This window comes from Anabrus simplex, chromosome 5, assembly GCF_040414725.1.
Source record: "Anabrus simplex isolate iqAnaSimp1 chromosome 5, ASM4041472v1, whole genome shotgun sequence".
In the NCBI taxonomy this organism is placed as follows: Eukaryota; Metazoa; Arthropoda; class Insecta; order Orthoptera; family Tettigoniidae; genus Anabrus; species Anabrus simplex.
The window spans coordinates 77180729-77200807 of NC_090269.1; the positions used below are offsets into that span (position 1 = coordinate 77180729).

The following is a 20079-nucleotide window of genomic DNA, read 5'->3' on the forward strand; positions in this document are numbered from 1 at the left end:
TTGTTGTGCTCACTTCCCGCTCTCCGAATCCAATAGCAGTGTAGCCAACCTTAGAGAACCAGAAAACCGCCCAGGAGTGTAAAAGCGACCTATCTTATGAACATAAAACCGTAAGGTTCGATATTAGTCCGCTAGAGTACACCCATGACGTTTCAGCGCTATGTATAGATTATAAGATTTTCTTACTGAATGTAAAAAATATTACGTCATTCTAAAGCGGGAAAATATTTTCCGGAACGGCGTTCCGGCCCGTTCCGGTCCAACTAAACCACTGTATTTTAATACAGTATTTGTGAATATTTCATAATTACAAGGTACAGACGTATCATGTCCTAGCATTGCACGAGTCGGACGGAGGAAACAGTTCGCCTCTTTGCGTGACGTCATCGGAGCTATAGTACGACCTGTACATCACGAAGGTAGTGATGTAGTGCCGTATTTAACATTAGATTGCATGGACCCCATCTTCACAGGCACGTGTTTTGATCTCTAAAGGTTCAGAGATCCCGCTTCTGAATTTAAGCTTGGAGTGTGTATCGGTCATTATTATTATTATTATTATTATTATTATTATTATTATTATTATTATTATTATTATTATTATTATTATTATTATTATTATTAGACTCAACTGCTTTCTTTTAATCTCATTATGGTTATCACACAATATTCAAATACCTATCAAGTCTCTGTTGATGTGTAGTTCGATCCTGTAGTTATTAAGTCGTAAGAATATTGTTTAGAAATGGTATTTTCTCTGTATTTTCAGACCATGTGGTCCTGAACTCAGACAGTAATTAAGCCATGGCCAACACGGCGCATCTGGTGCGGCGCCAGAGCTCGCAGAATTTAAACCCTCAACGCTCCTTGGACCGACTCGAGATGAAGGAGATGCGCGGCCGCCTCGTCGTAGAGAACGGCAACTCCAACACCTACGGTGCCACCAACGCCGCCTTCGATGATTCCAGCCCCAACACCAAGGTCAGACATCACAAGTGATAATATCCTCATGTGTATGACCTGTCAGTCAGTTCTGGTAATTAGTAAACCTACGTTTCTTTCAAAATTATAAATATTTTAACCTGTCCGTGATGAAGACCTGTTTAGCGAAGTTGAGGAAATTATGTTTGCAATTTTGTTAGTAGTACAGTGCGTGGCAAAACTGTCTCTGCAGTGAGGTGGATGCGCTAGCACACAATGTTACACTCAGCTGCGTTGATAAACTTAACGACATCCAGTTAGTATATTATTGGCAATGAAGATTTACTAATCGAAACAGACTTTCAACCTCTTAGGTCGTGTTACGTACATTTAGTAACGATACGTGTTGAAGAGATGTTAGTACAGAACAAAAATGGCCACCCGGACACCAGTGGGAACCGAACCTCTCGATTTCGCGTCGGTTGTTCTACCAATTGAGCTATGGTGGCCTAGGCCATCTTCATTCTGTTGGAAATGATCTAAGCTACAGGTCTGGCACTACTGCCGTCACACTGTAGAGTGCGTTCAAGTCGCCCGTTGAAGGCCAAGTCAATGAATATTGAATTTTCACGACCGCATTGTAATCGAAACAGACTTTCAACCTCTTAGGTCGTGTTATGTACATTTAGTACGTCTTGAAGAGATGTTTATTAAGGAAGATCAATCAATCAATCAATCAATCAATCAATCAATCAATCAATCAATCAATCAATGAATCAATCAATCAATCAATCAATCATCTGCATGTAGGGCTGTCACCCAGGTGGCAGATTCCCTATCAGTTGTTTACCTAGCTTTTCCTCAAATATTTTCAATGAATTTGGAAATTTATTGAACATTTACATAGAAAATTTATTCCAGTCCCTTACTCCTCGTCCTAGAAATGAATATTTGGCCCAATCTGTCTTCTTGAATTCCAACTTTATCTTCATGTTATGATCTTTCCTATTCAATACGTCTACTTATGTCATTCCACGTCAACTCTCCATTGACACTTGAAAGATACCACATAGTCGAGCATCTTATCTCCTTACTCCCAAGTCTTCCCAGCCCAAAGTTTGCAACATTTTTGTAACTCTACTCCTTTGTTGGAAATCAGCCAGAACAAATTGTGCTGCTTTCCTTTGAATTTTTTCCTGTTTTCATATCAAGTGGTCCTGGTGAGGGGTCCTATACACTGGAACCATACTCTAGCTGTGGTCTTACTAGAGACTTATACGCCCTCTCCTTTACGTCCTTGCTATAACTCCTAAATACTTTCATAACCATGCGAAGAGATCTGTAAACTTTCTTAACTACTTCGTTAATATGATTACCCCAATGAAGATCATTCCTTATATTAACACCTGCATACTTACATTGTTCCCCAAGAGGTACTATCACCCCCATCAACACAATAAATAAAACTGAGAGGACTTTTCCTCTTGAAACAACTCTAATTTTCATCCCATTTATATTCATACAATTGTCTGCTGTACATCTCTCAACATTGTTTAAGTCCCCTTGCAGTCGCTCACAATCCTGCAATTCATTTACTACTCTATAGAATATAACATCATCTGCAAATAGGCCTTATCTCTGATTCCTGATCTTTACTCATGTTATTTATATATACACTGCTGGAAAGAAAAAGAAATTAGTTCACACTCTTAGACTTTTCCCATTCACTCAAAATTTATTGTTGAAACAGTACATTTATGGAGTACATGAAATGATTACATTTACAGATCAATAGCTCAAGCGGTACTAAGGTACCAAGTGTCGATCCATGCTGAAACACCCATATTAGTACGTGGGCAGCAATGCAGGCGCTGATTATGGCATCCATTCAATCGTACAGATGGCGAATACTATCTTGGGATACATTATTACACGCCTGTTCAACCTGTTCACCTAGTTCTACAAGGGTTGTGGGTTGACAAGTCGCACGTGTCAGTTGTCGTCCCATCATATCCCTCACGTGCTTGATGGGAGACAAGTACGGAGATCGTGCTGGCCAGGGAAGTTGCTGCCTGTCTTGCAGAGCACATTGAGTTTCATGTGCAGTGTGTGGGGAAGCATTATCCTGTTGGAAAAACACACCGCCTTCCTGTTGCAAGAATGGCAAAAGAACGGGTCTTACAACACTCTGCATGTGCTGAACGCTGGTCAGTGTTCCCTCCACAAACACCAAAGGTGAATGAGAGTTGTAGTTCATCACACCCTAGACCATAAGGCCTGAGGTGGGGCCAGTATGTCTTGGACGAATGCACTCTACGAGACTGACCTCACCAGGTCTACGTTGTACGCGCAAATGACCATCACTTGCATGCAGGCAGAATCTGCTTTAATTGCTGAAGACCACAGCCTGCCATTCCATCCTCCAAGTGATCTCCTGACTGCCATGCACGTCAATGCTGTGGAGTGAGTGGAAGAGTATGTGCCCATAGTCCCACTGCTAGTAACTGATTGGCAACAGTTCGTGTTGACACACCTCTGCTCACAAGCCCTCTTATCTGTGCTGTGGTAGCTGTACGATCTGCCAATGCTGCCCTTTCAATACAACAATCTTTGCGGACGTCTGTGCTACGTCGACGTCCAGAACCTCGTCTACGGGTGTGAGAATGTTCACGTAACCATTACAACCAGCATCATTGCACAACTAATGTAGCACGTCCAACTTGTATGGCAGTTCTCCGAAAGGACCAACCCACGCCACTCAGAAGGCCACAATTTGACCTCTGTCAAACTCTCTCAGTTAACTGTAGGAAGCATGAGTGCATTTCCTTAGCATGGCACCTGTTTGCTACACATGTTTACATCACACTGAGCCTTATGGCTGTAAACATTCCCTATTAAAGGGCACACGCAGATGGCGCTGTGGCAGCTATGTCACTACGCTATCTGTTGGTGGACGATGTTGAAACCGTTATCAGTAAATCTACTATCCCCCAGGTGGCATCTGCCTTCATCGGATCAAAATCGATGTCGTCTTTCCACGTGTACTAATTATATTTTTCCAGCAGTGTGTGTGTGTGTGTGTATACATATACACATAAGAAAACATTAAGATCCAATAACACTGCCCTGTGGGAATTCTCTCTTAATCATTACAGGATCAGATAATGCTTCACCTACTCTAATTCTCTGAGTTCTATCTTCTAGGAATATATCCACCCATTCAACCTCTCTTTTGTCTATTCCAATATCCCTCATTTTCGTCAGTGATCTTCCATGATCTACCCTATAAAATGTTTGTCAGCTGATGAAACATGGGCAGGGGAACTCATGTCTGAATCCCAACAGTGAATCATTTTTAACTCTCTTGCTTTAACTCATGGCCTACAGACACAGAATCATGGCAATTGCTCAATGCATCATAAGATTTTTATGAGCCAGTTTCTTCTTATTATCGAAACAAACTGGAACAATATTCTTTATTCTTTCTCCAGAAGACAAAATATCTTACTAGCACTTCCTTCTTTTCTTTTGGCCAGCTGTGGACTACGCTATTTCAAATGTTTTCTGTCTTGAGCTTTAACACTCATCCAGTCTCCCTCATCCTTCTTCGGTGAGCTTCCTTCAGTTCTTCAGTCCACGTCTTGCCTGTTTTCATTTTAAGTTTTGTTCAAAAACTCTGTAAATCTTCAAATTTCTTCTTTAAATGGTCACATTGCAAGACGTTATCATTGAAGATCCCCAATTCTTGTAAATCCTTTTCCACCTCAGTGAACCAGAATTTAGTTTTCTTATTCAAGTAGTAGGCAAAGACTTCAGCGGACAATCTTTCTGGTTTCATTTGTGTTAAGTGACAATAGAAATAAATCCTTCTTTTCCTAATAGTATCTGTTATTTTCTCCATTTGCAGATACACAGTAGTTTGTGTTTGTGCCTTCTATATTCTCCATTTTCGTTTACTGGGACCAAGATCTTCCTTAAATATTCCTTTCTTTGGCTTCTAGTTGTTCTGCCAAACCTTTCTTATTCACTGAGAGACATTCTGCAGCATATAAAGCTTCTGGTCAAATTACTGTACAGTAAAGTCTAAGCTTGGATCTGAAAGATGTTGACCGTTTGTTATAGATATCTTTGGTGAGTTGGTAGGCCATTCTATTTTGTTGATTCTTGACTTGAATACCTCTTTCTCAGAAATATTAGGTTCTATCTACTTGCCTAGGTATTTGAATTTCTCTGTCCATTTTAGTTTGTCCTGATTGATCTGTAGATTTCTGGAAGCTATCTTGATGTTTGTTATGAACTGTGTTTTCTCAAATGAAATCTGGAGGCCTGCCTTAGCTGCTTGCATCTGAAGCTGGTTTATTTGTTTTTGAATGTGTTCACATGAATCAGAAAAAATTGCCAAATCATCCACAAAGGCTAAGCAATCAATTGTTAGGTTCTTGCTCTTACAGCCTAGTTTGACCCCATTCTCAACACCTGCACTACTGAGATTTTTGTGCCATTCTCAAATAACTTTCTCCAGAACACAGAGCAAAGGAGAGAGTCCATCTCCTTGTCTCACTCCTATCTTAATTTGAAAGCTGTCTGAAATTTCTCCCCTAAATTTCACTTTGGATGGCGTGTTTAACAGGGTATTTTGAATGACTGCTCTTGTCTTGTTATCCGTGCCCAATTCCTTGAGGATCTGGATTAAGGTACCTTGATCAATTGAGTCATAGGCCTTCTGGAAGTCAATGAAAGTCACCACACATTCCATACTCCTCAGTTTCAAGTAAGAAATAATGGTCTTGAGGTTCATAATTTGTTCAACACATGAATGCCCTTTTCTAAACCCTCCTTGGTATTCTCCCTATTGCATATCCGGTTGTGCCTCTGCCTGGTTTGATGTACTTTCAACAGAACCTTGTACATTATTGAGAGGAGTGATATGCCATGATAGTTGTTCACTCTGCTTTGTCACCTTTCTTGTGAAGTGGATGAATCATGGACAATGTCCAGTCAATAGGCAGTTTCTCAGTTTACCATATGTCTTGGATGATATCTGTTAACTTACTAATTGCCTTCTCATGTACCCACTTCCAGAGTTCAGCAACTATTGAGTCTTCACCTGGTGCTTTATTGTTCTTAAGTGGATGGATGATTTGTTTGATTTCTTTCTGAGTGCGAAAGTTTTCCTCAAAGGTAAATTTTGATTCTGGAACTTCACAATTAAGCAAAAACTTGAAGTATTTTGCCAAAACCTGACAATTTTCTTCATCATTGTAAGCAACTTTGCCACTCAGGTTTTTAAAGTGAAGGCTTGGAGGGGTATATTTGTTTAGGTTTTGTTTGACAGTTTTGTAGAAATCCTGGGTATTGTTCTTATTTTTTGAAATCCTGGTCTATCTGTTCCAACTGTTGTTGGTGGAATCCACATTTAACTCCATGGATGGTTTTGGCAGCATGTTTTCTCATGGCTAGGAACAGTTTCATGTTATCTTTTATCTTCTGATTGATTTTTCAAAAGTCATAGTACTAGTAATGCTTTTCCAATTTAAGTACAATAATGCCAGGCATTGGACCAGCACAACTTGCCCATTCTGGTGCCGTGGTACCACCAAGCGTGGATGTGAATGATGTGGTGCTGGAGATACAAGTGGGACTCTCAGAAGAGATTATCATGCCATTTGTGCAACCATATGTGACATACTAGGCATCAAAGATGTCTGAGGTGTGCAGTCAAGGATAGTTGAAGCAATGACCTTAAAAAAAAATGCCTTGGTGCTGCTGTAGACGACATCAACTGGAAGTACAAGAGTGTGTTGATGAACAACACACCTGCATTCCTGAGTGAGTATTTGTGTTGTAGCTGTTTGTCTACAAGCTATCTGTCCTCTCATGGACCAAAGTCAGTTTAACACGGAATACAAAACTCAGTAACGTGATAGAAATACACAGTGAGACAAAATGTGCTATACACACACATATAGTGCACCCTCCTTTGATGCTACTGTTAATTCAGTCCACATCGTTTCTTTACCTAATACACTTTATATACTCACCTGCCAGTTACATTATGTTTTATTGTATGAGAAAGGAGTGTATACAATAAATGTGCCTTTAAATCAGGCATGTGCAGGCTTGGCTCGCTAGAACAGCCCATGAGCAGCTGCTTGCCAGTGAACCAGCGGTGACCTGCGGACTGTCAATAACAACCCGTACTTCCTCGCTAAGATCTTGAATTCGTCGATTCGAAGTCCATCTTGATAGGTTTACTGGACTAAATTTTTCCACCCCATTTTTAAACAATCTTTGATCAAATCTCCATCAGATGAACTTTGTAATTGTTTTGCCAACTAAAGAGAAATTCTGTAGAAGAGGCATACGGCTGGCTCATTGTCCTGAAAGTAAACAGAGTAATGTAAACTTAACTTAACATTACTTCAAATAATTATTATAATATGAAAATTTCATGTTTTAGTCTTTTTTTAATAATCATATTTACGAACCATGTAGCAATGTACTAATAATGCGTAACTGAATGACATCATCATAGTTAGTGCGTATTCAGTTTTGAAACATATTTAATAGGCTAATATGATTAGGCATAAATTAATCATAAACTCTGAAGGATATTAATATAATACATACCTCTTGGTTGATCATTTCCTCCTTTAGTCGCTTCATTAGTGCTAGACGATCTTCACCTTTATATTGATCATAATCCTTACTGTGATAAACGATATAATGTCATTTTAGGTTGAATTTCTTCAATTGGTTCAAGGTTTTATGACAAATGAAACATTTTGCCAACCCTTGAACGTACATAAATAAGTACAATACTTCCCATTCATGTCAAAATGACACTAACTGACACTAACTACGAATGCAAGCTTCAGTCATATAGTGCATGAGAGCATGTCTGTGTCATTTACACCCCTGTGCCAATGCATCTGCGCATCACTGCTTTAAAGTAATGAATAATCATTTGATCAAGCAGTCAATCAGTCCTACTGTGTGTATGTTCCTTAATCTTAAATGTCTCTTTCACGTTCTTAACTAGTTCCACTTGTGTCCATTTTCCACAGGCTAGCAAGCCCTTGAAACTTGGTTCTGGAGAAGGTAAAGGAGTGTTCAAACCAGAAGCTGGAGAAGATGACCGTGAGTCCTGGGATTCAAAGCTGACCTTTTTGCTGGCCACTATTGGGTATGCAGTGGGCCTTGGTAATGTGTGGCGGTTTCCTTATCTAGCGCAGAAGAACGGTGGAGGTAGGTCACAAATCATCTTTTAAGAATTATGTGACCCACATACCTTCACATGATATGTCTGAAGCAATGATTAAATTTAAATACTTGTAAGTAGTCTACTTATGAAGATTCATACAAGCAGCTATTACTGTAAAAACATTTTACCACCTATATTTTTCACATGTATCTGAAAATCGCTCTATGCTATACAAGTCTACCAATAACCTTTTGAAATATATTGTGTCGTAATGTACTTTAGACAATTTTATCAGTGTGAAATAGGATTGTTCTTGAAATCCAAGGTATTTCTTTTCTTTTGTCTACCCTTCATGATATTACAGATGTAAAAAGTGACAGCAAGACTTGTTTTCACAATGTTTTATTACATTCATTATTACATTCACAAGAAATGAATAATTATGATTTATGAAGAAGTACTTTAAAATTTATTTTAATAGGACAACGTTATTTTATAGGTGCCTTCTTAATTCCATATTTTGTGATGCTGGCCATCGAGGGTATTCCCATCTTTTACCTGGAGTTGGCGATTGGTCAACGATTACGTAAGGGTGCCATTGGAGTGTGGAACCAAGTATCTCCGTACTTGGGCGGCATTGGCATCAGTAGTGCAGTGGTTTCATTTAACGTAGCCCTCTACTACAATACCATCATTGCATGGTGCCTCTTCTACTTCGTCCAGGTACTTGGTTTTTTCATCTAATGACACTGTCATCCTATTAACATTTCCTTTACATGGAATAATTTAGGATTCTGATGTATAATTCTTTTTGACATACCTCCTATATAAGGTTGGTGATCATTCTGACATTTTTAAGTTTTTCTTTAGCAACACGTGATGAAAAATTTCTGTTAGTTTCCAAAATCAACTTGTACAAAATATATCTGCTACCTAGGTCTATATTGATGGATGGTCTGGAAGTAGCAACACTTACTGGATCAACAAAGAGTCATCTTTAGGCAACAGAAATAAATTTCCTCCATTTTTGTCTGCAAAAAAAAAAATTGATAAAGTAAGGAATGTGGATATCCAAAAGTAGCTTGGACTGGAGACCCTAGAAGTGAAGAGATTGAAATGATACAGTCACTAAAAAATGGATGGATCCCCACAGGACTCCTCAAACATACTTCAACTGCAGTGTTCCTGAGAAGAGACCAAGAGGAAGACCTCATGATGTTTGGGAGAAGCAGATTGTCACTGACTTTGAAATTAGAGATGTAAACTGGCATAGCATATATGAACAACATCTGTAGATGGATAGGACGTAGTGGAGGCAGCTCATACACAATGTACCCAGCTTTCTGGAGCAAAGAAATGATTATGATGATGTTTAGCAACATCCAGAAGTCAATTCATATTTTTGCCATACCAATCCCATACATTTCCTAACCATTAAATGCGATGTCTCCCAGATCCACATTTGCTGGCAGTATTCCATGGAGTATCAGTTGTAAGAGTTTATACTTATCTTCCCTCATGATATGTCCAAGATATACAAGTTTACTAGCTTTGAGGGGAAGGAGAGTTGTTTTATTTGATCTTTCCATCCCATTGGTTTTCGCTATTTTATTTTTACTTTTTCAGTTCACGAGATGCGAAGTATACTCCTGTAACATGAACTTTGAAAAGACTAACTTTTAACAGTCATTCTGTGTTATAGTCCATTCTTCTAATCAATACAGAAATGTTGAAAAGACGTAACATTTTGTAATTTAATAAAACTAATTAATTTAATTTATGATACCTAGGTATAATATGACAATGATTTTACTTCATTATTATTATTAATATTAATATTATTATTATTTATCTTTGTTATGCTTTGTCCTTGTGGCAGCCTTGACAATTTTCAGGAAGCTAATAAAATAAAATAAATTTTAAGTTCTGGTATTCCCAAATTTATTTTTCACTATATGTTATTTCATTCCTATTCATTTATTAATACTTCCTCTGTAAGGAAGCTACTGTGAGGAAAAAGTACTTATTTATACAAAACAACATTGTTGCTAATGGGATATTGCATAAATTGTTCTTCAGTTTGAGTTTTCAGCTATTACAGTAAGCCATGCCTAGTACCACTGGTGACGGTGGGTAATTGCCGTACTCAAAGTGTGAGAAGAGTAAAATTCCTTTTCAAAATAATATTTTTTTAAGATGAGCAATCCAGTATGGCAATTACAGTTCATAAATAAATAGCAGATTTAAATTTAAATTAGCATATCAATCATTCAGTAAATCATTTCAATCAGTCACCACTGGTTTGTATTTAGGATAGTTGTCCAGGTGACAGATTTCCTGTCTGTTGTTTACCTAGTATTTTCTTAAATAATTTCAAAGAATTTTGACATTTATTGAACACCTCCGTTGGTAAATTATTCCAATACCTAACTCCTCTTCCTATGAGTGAATATTTGCCCTAATATGTCCTCTTGAATTCCAACTTTAACCGAGCTCGATAGCTGCAGTCGCTTAAGTGCGGTCAGTATCCAGTATTCGGGAGATAGTAGGTTCGAACCCCACTGTCGGTAGCCCTGAAAATGGTTTTCCGTGGTTTCCCATTTTCACACCAGGCAAATGCTGGCGCTGTACCTTAATTAAGGCCATGGCCGCTTCCTTCCCACTCCTAGCCCTTCCCTGTCCCATCGTCGCCATAAGACCTAACCGTGTCGGTGCGACGTAAAGCAACTAGCAAAAAAAAAAAAAAATTCCAACTTTATCTTCAAATTGTGACCTTTCCTATTATAAAAACACCACTCAAACTTATTCGTCTACTAATGTCATTTCACGCCATCTCTCCACTGACTGCTCAGAACATATCGCTTAGTTGAGCAGTTCATCTTCTTTTTAACAAGTTTTCCCAGCCCAAACTTTGCAACATATTGGTAAGGCAACTCTTGTCAGAAATCACTCAGAACAAATTAAGCTGCTTTTCACTGGATTTTTTCTTCTCATATCAAGTAATCCTGGTGAGGGTCCCACACGCTGGAGCCATATTCTAATTATGGTCTTACCAAAGATTTATTTGTCGTCTCCTTTACATCCTTACTATAATACCTAAATAACCTCAGAACCATATGAAGAAATCTGTAACTTTTATTTACAACCCTGTTTATATTATTATTACCCTAATGAAGATCTTTCCATATATTAACACCTATGTATTTACAACGATCGCCATGAGGAACTTTCACCCCTTCAACACAGTAATGAAAAGTGAGATTGCGTTTCCTCTTTGTGAAACTCACAACCTGACTTTTCATCCCGTTTATCATCATACCATTGCCTGCTGTCCATCTCACAACATTAATCACAAAGTTTACACAAGGAGTACCTATTCAATCCAATTTATTCCACTATTGTGTGGTCAAATACACATAGAAATTACCAGAATTTTAAAGGTGATTAGATATTTTTCAATACGGAATAATGACGAGAATAATGGTTTGTAATTTCACAACATTGTTGAGATCTTTTTGCAGTTGCTCACAATCTTGCATCATACTTATTACTCCCTACAGTACAACATCATCCACAAAAATCCTTACATAAACGAAGTCCCTAGCTCAAAACAAACATTGTAAAATAAACAAAACAGAATCATAGGAAAATGAATAGGAGCACATACTAGGATAAACACAATGACGGGTCATTGTGAGAAAAGGAAGCAATAGAAAGAAAAGACAAGGAAAATATAAAAACACACACATCCTCATACACTGTCATCTTCAACTAAATGTCTCTCCTCTCATCAATTCCATTTCTACTACATACAGTTCTCAGCCCCTGATGAGCTTATTCATACTTTCCAGCTTTATCAGAAGAATGAGCATCAAGACTCATTGTGGGGCCATTATGACAGGTCACTGAGTTCATCCACTATCCCACTGGCAGTCCTTAAAATGGTTTTCCATGATTTTCCATTTTTTTTTATTCTGAGGCTCCTAAAGTCCGCAACCCCTCTCCATGGGGTGATAACACAAGCTACACAACCTCCAATATGCTGTTATTTCTAATAAAAGAAAGAAACAGCAAGGAGGATTAGAAAGGACTGATACTCAGGGAGTATCAGTCTGTCACCATACTCAGCATGTTACCGGGCTGATAAGGTGATGAGGTTTAATCGTGCTAGAATCAGGTAGTAAGGGCCAGGGAAAAACCACATAGGTGGAAATAGAAAGCTGCCTACTTATAAAACCGGACATTTTGTATATAGTACATGCAAGGTTGTGAGCTGGATGTTTCAGAGGTTATGTTAATGAGGAGTATGTATCATGTACAAGACATGTCCAGTTCCTGGAAAGTTTGTTTGATTAGCGGGAGCAATCATCTCAGCCCTGAAGGGTTCTGTGCACAGGTTCAGTGGTGTCCATTCTGTGTGGTTACAGGACAAATCCCACAGTCAATGGAAAAGGGAGTATTTCCAGCCAAGCCTGTGGAATACAGGGTCACTCCTCTCCTTTTCTTTCTTTTTTATTTTTTTACATCGCACAGACACAACAGATAGGTCTTATGACAACAATGGGATAGGAAATGGCTAGCTGTGGGAAGGAAGCAGTGGTGCCCTTAATTAAGGTAGGCCTACAGCCCCAGCATTTGCCTGGTATGACAATGGGGAACCACGGAAAACCATCTTCAGGGCTGCCGATAGTGGGGTTCAAACCCACTATCTCCCAAATGCAAGCTCACAGCTGTGCAACCCTAACTGCTCAGCCACTTTCTCAGTATCTTCTTCTCCTTCTTCTAATCAATGGCGTTGTGGTAGTGCCTACTCTTGTTACTGTCAATTTAACTGTTCATTATGTCATAAAATAAAATAAACATTTAAGTACTGAGCACAGACAGTATATACAATTGTGGACAATGGGTTCTGCTTTCATGTCACTGTTGCTCTGGGATGTAATGGTGCCTATTCAACTAAAGGAATAATAATACTGTACAATAGAAAATTTATTTTATATACAGATGAGTCAGTCAGAGGAGAATGTCATCTACATCTTGGAGTGCGGGCTGTGACTACCTCTTCTCAGCCCCTGACGAGCTCATTTCTGCCTCCCAGTTTCATCAGGAGGGCAGGCATCAACACTCATTGAGGGGCCATCTTGACAGTTCTCTCTCCATATATGTATGACTGGATTTGACACTTCTTTGTTCCTTTCCAATAATTAATTATATATTCTCAGTACTTCATCTTAGAGGGGGAAAAAAAAGGCACTTTCAAGATTGGGTTATATGATAGAACTCCGTAAGCAACTAGCAGCTCCATGCAAACACAAAGGCTGTCCATCCCTACCATGAAAATGAAAGTGAAGTCATTTGTAAAGAACTTGCTTGGACAAGAAAATAGGCAAACTTTGACTTCAACTTTAGATTACTGGGGACAGAAGAAGTACTGTGTTTTCTGCCTATCAGGAGTCAAAAGAATGACAACCACATACTGCTCCTGAAACAAGCCTGTATGCTGCAAACACTGAAATAAGAAATTCCCTGACTCTTCCAGCTGATGACAATCAAGTATCGATCGGTGGATTGTCAGAGGCCTGCTATTCGGAGCAAGAGGCGCCCTCCCTAGTCAGACATCGAACTTCCTACAAAACTTGAAAGTTCTATTCTGCGAGTTAGAAAAAATAGTAATACAGATACTGAGGGACTCTCTGCAAATCATTCACTTCCATCTGTACCTGAGAACGTGATTGACATTTCTCCCCCACTAACCCCGGGAAAAAAGAAGATAACAGCTTCAACGATTAAATCTTCATTTCTTGACATTTTTAAACTCAATTGAAATTGAAACTGTATTCCAGATCCAAATGGTCACCCTCATTGGAGGACGGACAATTTATTTCTTTAATAAATCTCTCTCTCTATGCTGCATGTTGTGAACTATTACTTGGGGTGTTTTTTATGGTGTTAAGTGTATTTACGCCTTCCTATTGTTGAGGCAACAACAGAAGTTTTATGATTCCTTTCATAAGTATTATTCAGTTTTAATTGGTAGTTTGGCAGATTCTCTGAATTTTGTGTACTGTTCTGTTCTGTGAAACTACAGTAGATTCCTTTTATATTGTGACAAGTAAATTTTTGTTTTGTTTTTGTAAATATAGATAATTTTGACATGCATTTATATGCTCGTGCTTATTCATCCAAATCTCCTTTGGTAGGTCATCTTAACATATGTCTTATAATAATAGGCAGGTGACTACGTCTACTAGTGTAGGGTATATATATGTATATGAAAAACAAACATTTGATAACTTCTGCGTCAAGTGGTTCTTTCCTTAAAAGCCATTGTATGATTTGTATATTTAATGCCACATTTATAGATCTATGTCTTTTATCATGATAGTTACCATGTAACAAAATAATTATATATTTATCATTTAATTTCAGAGTTTCCAGTCAGAATTGCCGTGGTCAAAATGTCCAAATAGGTATTATGAGAACAACTCGTACACTCCAGAACCTGAATGTATGGTGAGTTAAGTTTTATTTTACATACTAACATTGTGTATTTCTTTTACAAAGTCAGAAATGATACAGATGTAGAAAAGTTATATGATATTTTAGCACTGTAAATAATATGTTCACCTCCAAGTTTTTCAATCTGTTTAACAGGAAAGTACAATTTTATGAAAACAGTGTACCTAGAAAAGAAAACATTTTACTAATAACAGAATAACATGTTTTGTTGTACAAGAACATCCTCAGATTCTATCAAATCACTTTTATAGCATGCATATATCTGAACGTTTTTTTCTCAGTGAAGCAGGAGACCAAGCATTGCCTTGTGAAACAGGTGCTTATGGTAGCTGGCTTTGCCTGCTGTACAGGATACTTTGTTTTCTCTCTTGCATTTATTCATGTTGTTAAAACACGACGGGTTGACTATATCTTTTATGTAGATTTTGATTCCCATTGGGAACCTGAAATATTTACCCTGAATGAGTAAATTCATTATCCCAATAAATAAGGGGAGTCCAATGAAATTGATGGATATGGAATCTTTCTAATCTTATAAACTTTATACATAATACGTAAAAGTCATAGGTACATGTTTCACCCTTTTTTTACGGGCACCATCAGCCTATATCAATCTTAAAGTCTAATGAAAACTGAACACCCACTACAATGTGACCATGGAATAGTTTTATTCAAAAGTAATCACCAAAAGTTTCAACGTATTTATTCCACTGGGGGACAAGACCATTTCCTGTATTGTAGAATGAGGTAGATCGCTGACAGACCCACAACTGCACCCACTCTTGCACTTCCGTGTCCGAAGGAAACAGACGTCCATGAATGTATTTCTTCAAGTCACCAAAAATACTCTTCCTCATGGTACCGCTGCGGATGACTCAGACCTGATGCCATTCTGTCAATCTTTTGTCCCTCCGTCAGTAGATGTGGAACCCACTGCATGCAGATTTTGTGGATATAAAGTGATTTTTGATAATGGCATGCACAGAGCCATGGCTAATGCCGACCTGAACATGAATTTCTTCCTCCATGATTTGTCCGTTTTTCCACCCTATCACATCAGGAGTAATGGCTTGATGGGCCTGTCCTGGGCATGCATCATCTTGCAGTGATGTGCGCCCTTCTCGGAATCTCCTATGCCATTTGTGCAAACTCTCCATGGACGTGCTATGTTCGCCATACACAGCAGACATTTCTTTGCTTGCCTCCAGTTCTACAGCTGGTCGAACACAGCGAACACACTAGACCAGTCCGCGCACCAACAAAGACATAACTCAACAACTGCGTGCACCAGTGAGTTGTCACTATGCAGTTTCCCTACTGCAGCGATGGCAGGGTTGATACGTAACAACGGTGTTACCGGCTTTTGTGTAGATTGTGTGTTATGGCGGGTGTTTGGTTTTCATTTGACTACCCCTTATAATTGGTCCATTATTGGAAATCATACATTTTCCAAATAACTAATTCATGGTTGCCAGCATTTTGCCCCAGTGTGCCAATTTAGGCCCATCAGTGGGTAACTAGCACACCTACCAAGATGTATGGTTAGTGCATTAAATGGAGTCTCTCATAGTGCAGTGACACTGCCTGACACTCCAAGCAGCCTACGCAGTGGTCTCCACTGTATGCACTAGGCTTGCATCTGGATAGGTGAGCTAGTTACCAACTGATGAGCAAAAATTGGCATAATAGGGCAAAACACTAGCAACAAAGAATGAGTAAACTGGACAATTTATGACTTCCAAATTTTTAAAATGTAAAAAGCCTATGGTGCAATAGCTCCAAAGGACCACAGCCTACCAACCGACTACTGCTCAACCTGAAGGCCTTCAGATTACGAAGTGTCATGTGGTTAGCACGACAAATCCTCTCAGCCGTTATTCTTGGCTTTCTAGACCAGGGCCACCATTTCACCATTGGATAGCTCCTCAATTGTAATCATGTAGGCTGAGTGGACTTCGAACCACCCCTCAAATTCAGGTAAAAAACCCTGAGCTGTCTGGGAATTGAACCTGGGACCTCCAGGTGAGAGGCAGGCATGGTACCCCTACACTGTAGGGCCTGCATAATTTCCAATAATAGACAATTATATTGGAATTATGTCAATTTTTTGTTATATAGTTCAGTCAAATATCTTTGCATATAGTTCTGGCATTTTTATTCATGCAAAGCTTCCCACAATTATTTTAGATCTTTGGAATTTGGACCCAGCATTGACAGAGTTAAATCTTTTCCATCTTCATTTTCTTTAAAGTCGGTACCCAATGTGAGGAAAAGTGCTTCATCCGTGGTATACAATTTCTCATGCATTATGAAATACGGTACTACAATACACTGAAGCCACCTATAGAAGCACTAATGGGTTGGCAGTGAACAGCAATTATGCAGAAAATGACAAGCACAAAAGTCACTCGAACCCTTACCTTCTAACTGATTGCCCCTGACATCTGGGGACTCTCCTAGTAACTACAGACTCACAAGACAACCACTAGATATTATGAAGCTCAACTATAGCACTGTAGTGAAGCACAGAAAAGCCAAACAACGCACAACTGCTACAGCAATTCACTGCCTACTCAACACAGCAGTCCACTATCTTAGTGCAGCCCACGTACATTACATCTGATCCTTTCAGCTGCTGTGCTTGGACTAAGATATGTCATTGGTCTCACCAGTAGCTTGAAGCTTGCAGCTTGCTAACATAAACTGTTTGGTTTGTAAGTGGACTGTGGTTTTTGAGTGTAGGTGAAAACTGTTTACTGAAATGGCTCATGGCTTTTGGTGCCAAGAGAGTTCGAGGATAGGTTCGGCTAACCAGATGCAGGTCTTCTGATTTGACTCCCGTAGACGACTTGTGCATGGGGATGACGATGAAATGATGATGAAGACGACACATACACCCAGCCCCTGTGCCAGCAGAATTAACCAATGACGGTTAAAATTCCCAACCCTGCCAGGAATGGAACCCGGGACCCCTGTGACCAAAGGCCAGCATGCTAACCATCTAGCCATGGAGCCGCACCACTTGTTTACTGAAGAATGCTTTTGGAAAATTAATGGAGCAATTGTGTGTACTGTAAATTTATGTTTAAACATAGAATAATAGGGTGCAGTCTTAAGTGGCAGGCCTCTGCCTAAATTCAGAGAGAAAAAGAACAAAATATGCTTACATCAAGCAAAATTATATAATAAGTTGTTGTTAATAACCAACTTATTTTGTTTATGTTGATTTGATTGTATGAAAGACAGCTAATGAAAAGGAATTTTACTGTAAGTCAAAAATTTTGGGAAGTTTATTCATTTTTATTCAGTATTTAGCTTTCATTACTGAATTGTACTTCAAACAGACTTTTAGCTTATTAGGTCATGTCCAGAACAGAAATGATGAACGGGATATAGGTGGGAACCAAATTCACAACCTTTGAATTTCATGTCAAGTGCTCTACTATAGAGCAATGTTGGCCTTGACAGTTCTGTTCTCTTTGGCTGGTATTTAAGCTACAAGCCTTGTACTAATGTGGAGTGTGCTAGGCAACTGATTTATGCCATATGATGATTGTGGGTTCAGTTCCATTTTGGTTTGCACTTAACACCTTTTGTACAATATGTACTTGACATGACCCAATAAACTGAAAGCCTATTGAAGTTTTTTAATTTTTTCAGCATTTGACTTATTACGTCTAATATCCCAAACTCTGAAAGCCTTAATAAAAACATAAAATATTTATACCTTGCCAATACTTACCACTTGTTTCAAACATACTGTATTGGTGACTTTTCTGTAAATTAAATGTTTACCACAACAAATTTGTGCTTTCAGATTAGCACACCCACTCAGTACTTCTGGTATCGTACTACACTCATGGTATCCGAAGATATCAACACCCCTGAAGTCTTCAATTGGAAGATAGGATTAGCTCTTGTCGCTGCATGGATACTTGTCTACTTGTGTATGATAAAGGGCATAGCCTCTTCAGGCAAGGTAAGATGTCAAGGAAATACAGGATTATTTATAATTCACTCCCGGATTTGAAATGTTGATAATACAATAACTATGTCAGACACAGAAAAATGAATCATATCAGCAGATACAGAATTTCTCCAAGTTTGCAACCATAATAGGCATTGAGGCATCTTTGTACACACTAGAAGGTAGTCAGCAATGGAAACAACAAACAGCCACTGTGGGTGGGGAATGCAGATGAAGAACACATCCCCAGTATCTACTGCTTGTCATAAGAGGCAAGTAAAAGGGGCAAGCAAGATAACCATGAGACTACTAGTAATTAGTACCGCAATGTGAGGAACACCATGGATCAATGTTACTTACGATTAGTATCACCATGTGAGGAACATTGAGGGTCTACGTTACCTAGGAGCATTACCATTATGTGAAGAACACCACAGTGATTACCATCATTGTGTGCATCCCACCAAGGTGGGGGAGCGGACGCTTGGCTGCACAGACTAGCGCCTACTGTGCGAATAGGCGCCGAGAGATACGCTCGAATGGGTTGGTTCCACTATGTTCAGAATGGGTCTGCATTACCTATGAGTACATTTATGTGAGGAACATCATGGGTCTGATTTGCCTGTGGGTGGTACCATAATGTGCAACACACCATGTGTCTACATTGTCTATGATTAGTACCACTATTCAACGTCAAAAATTTCACTGTTAGGTCCATATTGAATTGAGATTCACACAGCAATAAATTGAAGTATAGGGGTCCACCTATTCAATACAAATTATGTAGGAGTTTTAAATCACCACATTATTATTTATTACATGGGACCGGTTTCAGCATTACGAATACCATCATCAGCCAAATAGAGAACTTACAACAACATACATAGTGGACATAATCATAATAGACCCTATAATTAAAATGTACTAAGTAACTTACAGTCGATATCCATGTTATAAACAAACACTGCTTTTTTTATGGCCATATAACAACTATTTTTACAAGTTTGAAACTTGAAAGTCATATATTAAAATAAAATAAAAATCTAACAACCCAATGTTGATTGTCTTTGACACTATGGTAACATTTTGTTGGTCAAATGTGGCATGTTGTAGCTACATATTATGTATGTAACAGGGAGTTCCTTTTGAATGTTGTTCGTCATTAAAGAATAACTTGCTGTCAATTATACACTGACTGACAGTGACAATGCAACACCAAGGAGGAGTGGTTCGAAAGGGATGAAAGTTGGGGGAAAACAGAGACCGCACGGAAGAATAATTGATGTTTATTTCAAACCGATATGCAGGCTACACAATGCGCACGGCATCGACTCAGTAGGATGTAGGACCACCGCGAGCGGCGATGCACGCAGAAACACGTCGAGGTACAGAGTCAATAAGAGTGCGGATGGTGTCCGGAGGGATGGTTCTCCATTCTCTGTCAACCATTTGCCACAGTTGGTCGTCC

The 20079-nt window shown here is 38.9% G+C and overlaps 1 protein-coding gene across 2 annotated transcripts in view; it reads left to right on the plus strand.

Moving 5' to 3' along the window:
- The first annotated feature begins 804 nt into the window (after positions 1-804).
- The window catches only part of LOC136874510 (sodium-dependent neutral amino acid transporter B(0)AT3), an 80205-nt gene continuing 60930 nt past the window's right edge, over positions 805-20079 (plus strand). The window contains exons 1-5 of one of the 2 annotated variants that reach the window (XM_067148145.2): positions 805-995; positions 7994-8169; positions 8625-8848; positions 14555-14638; positions 18462-18623. In XM_067148145.2, the coding sequence (XP_067004246.1) occupies positions 805-995; positions 7994-8169; positions 8625-8848; positions 14555-14638; positions 18462-18623 (837 nt within the window). Of the gene's footprint in view, positions 996-7988; positions 8170-8624; positions 8849-14554; positions 14639-18461; positions 18624-20079 lie in introns of both variants that reach the window. The other variant, XM_067148146.2, reaches the window with a different exon arrangement.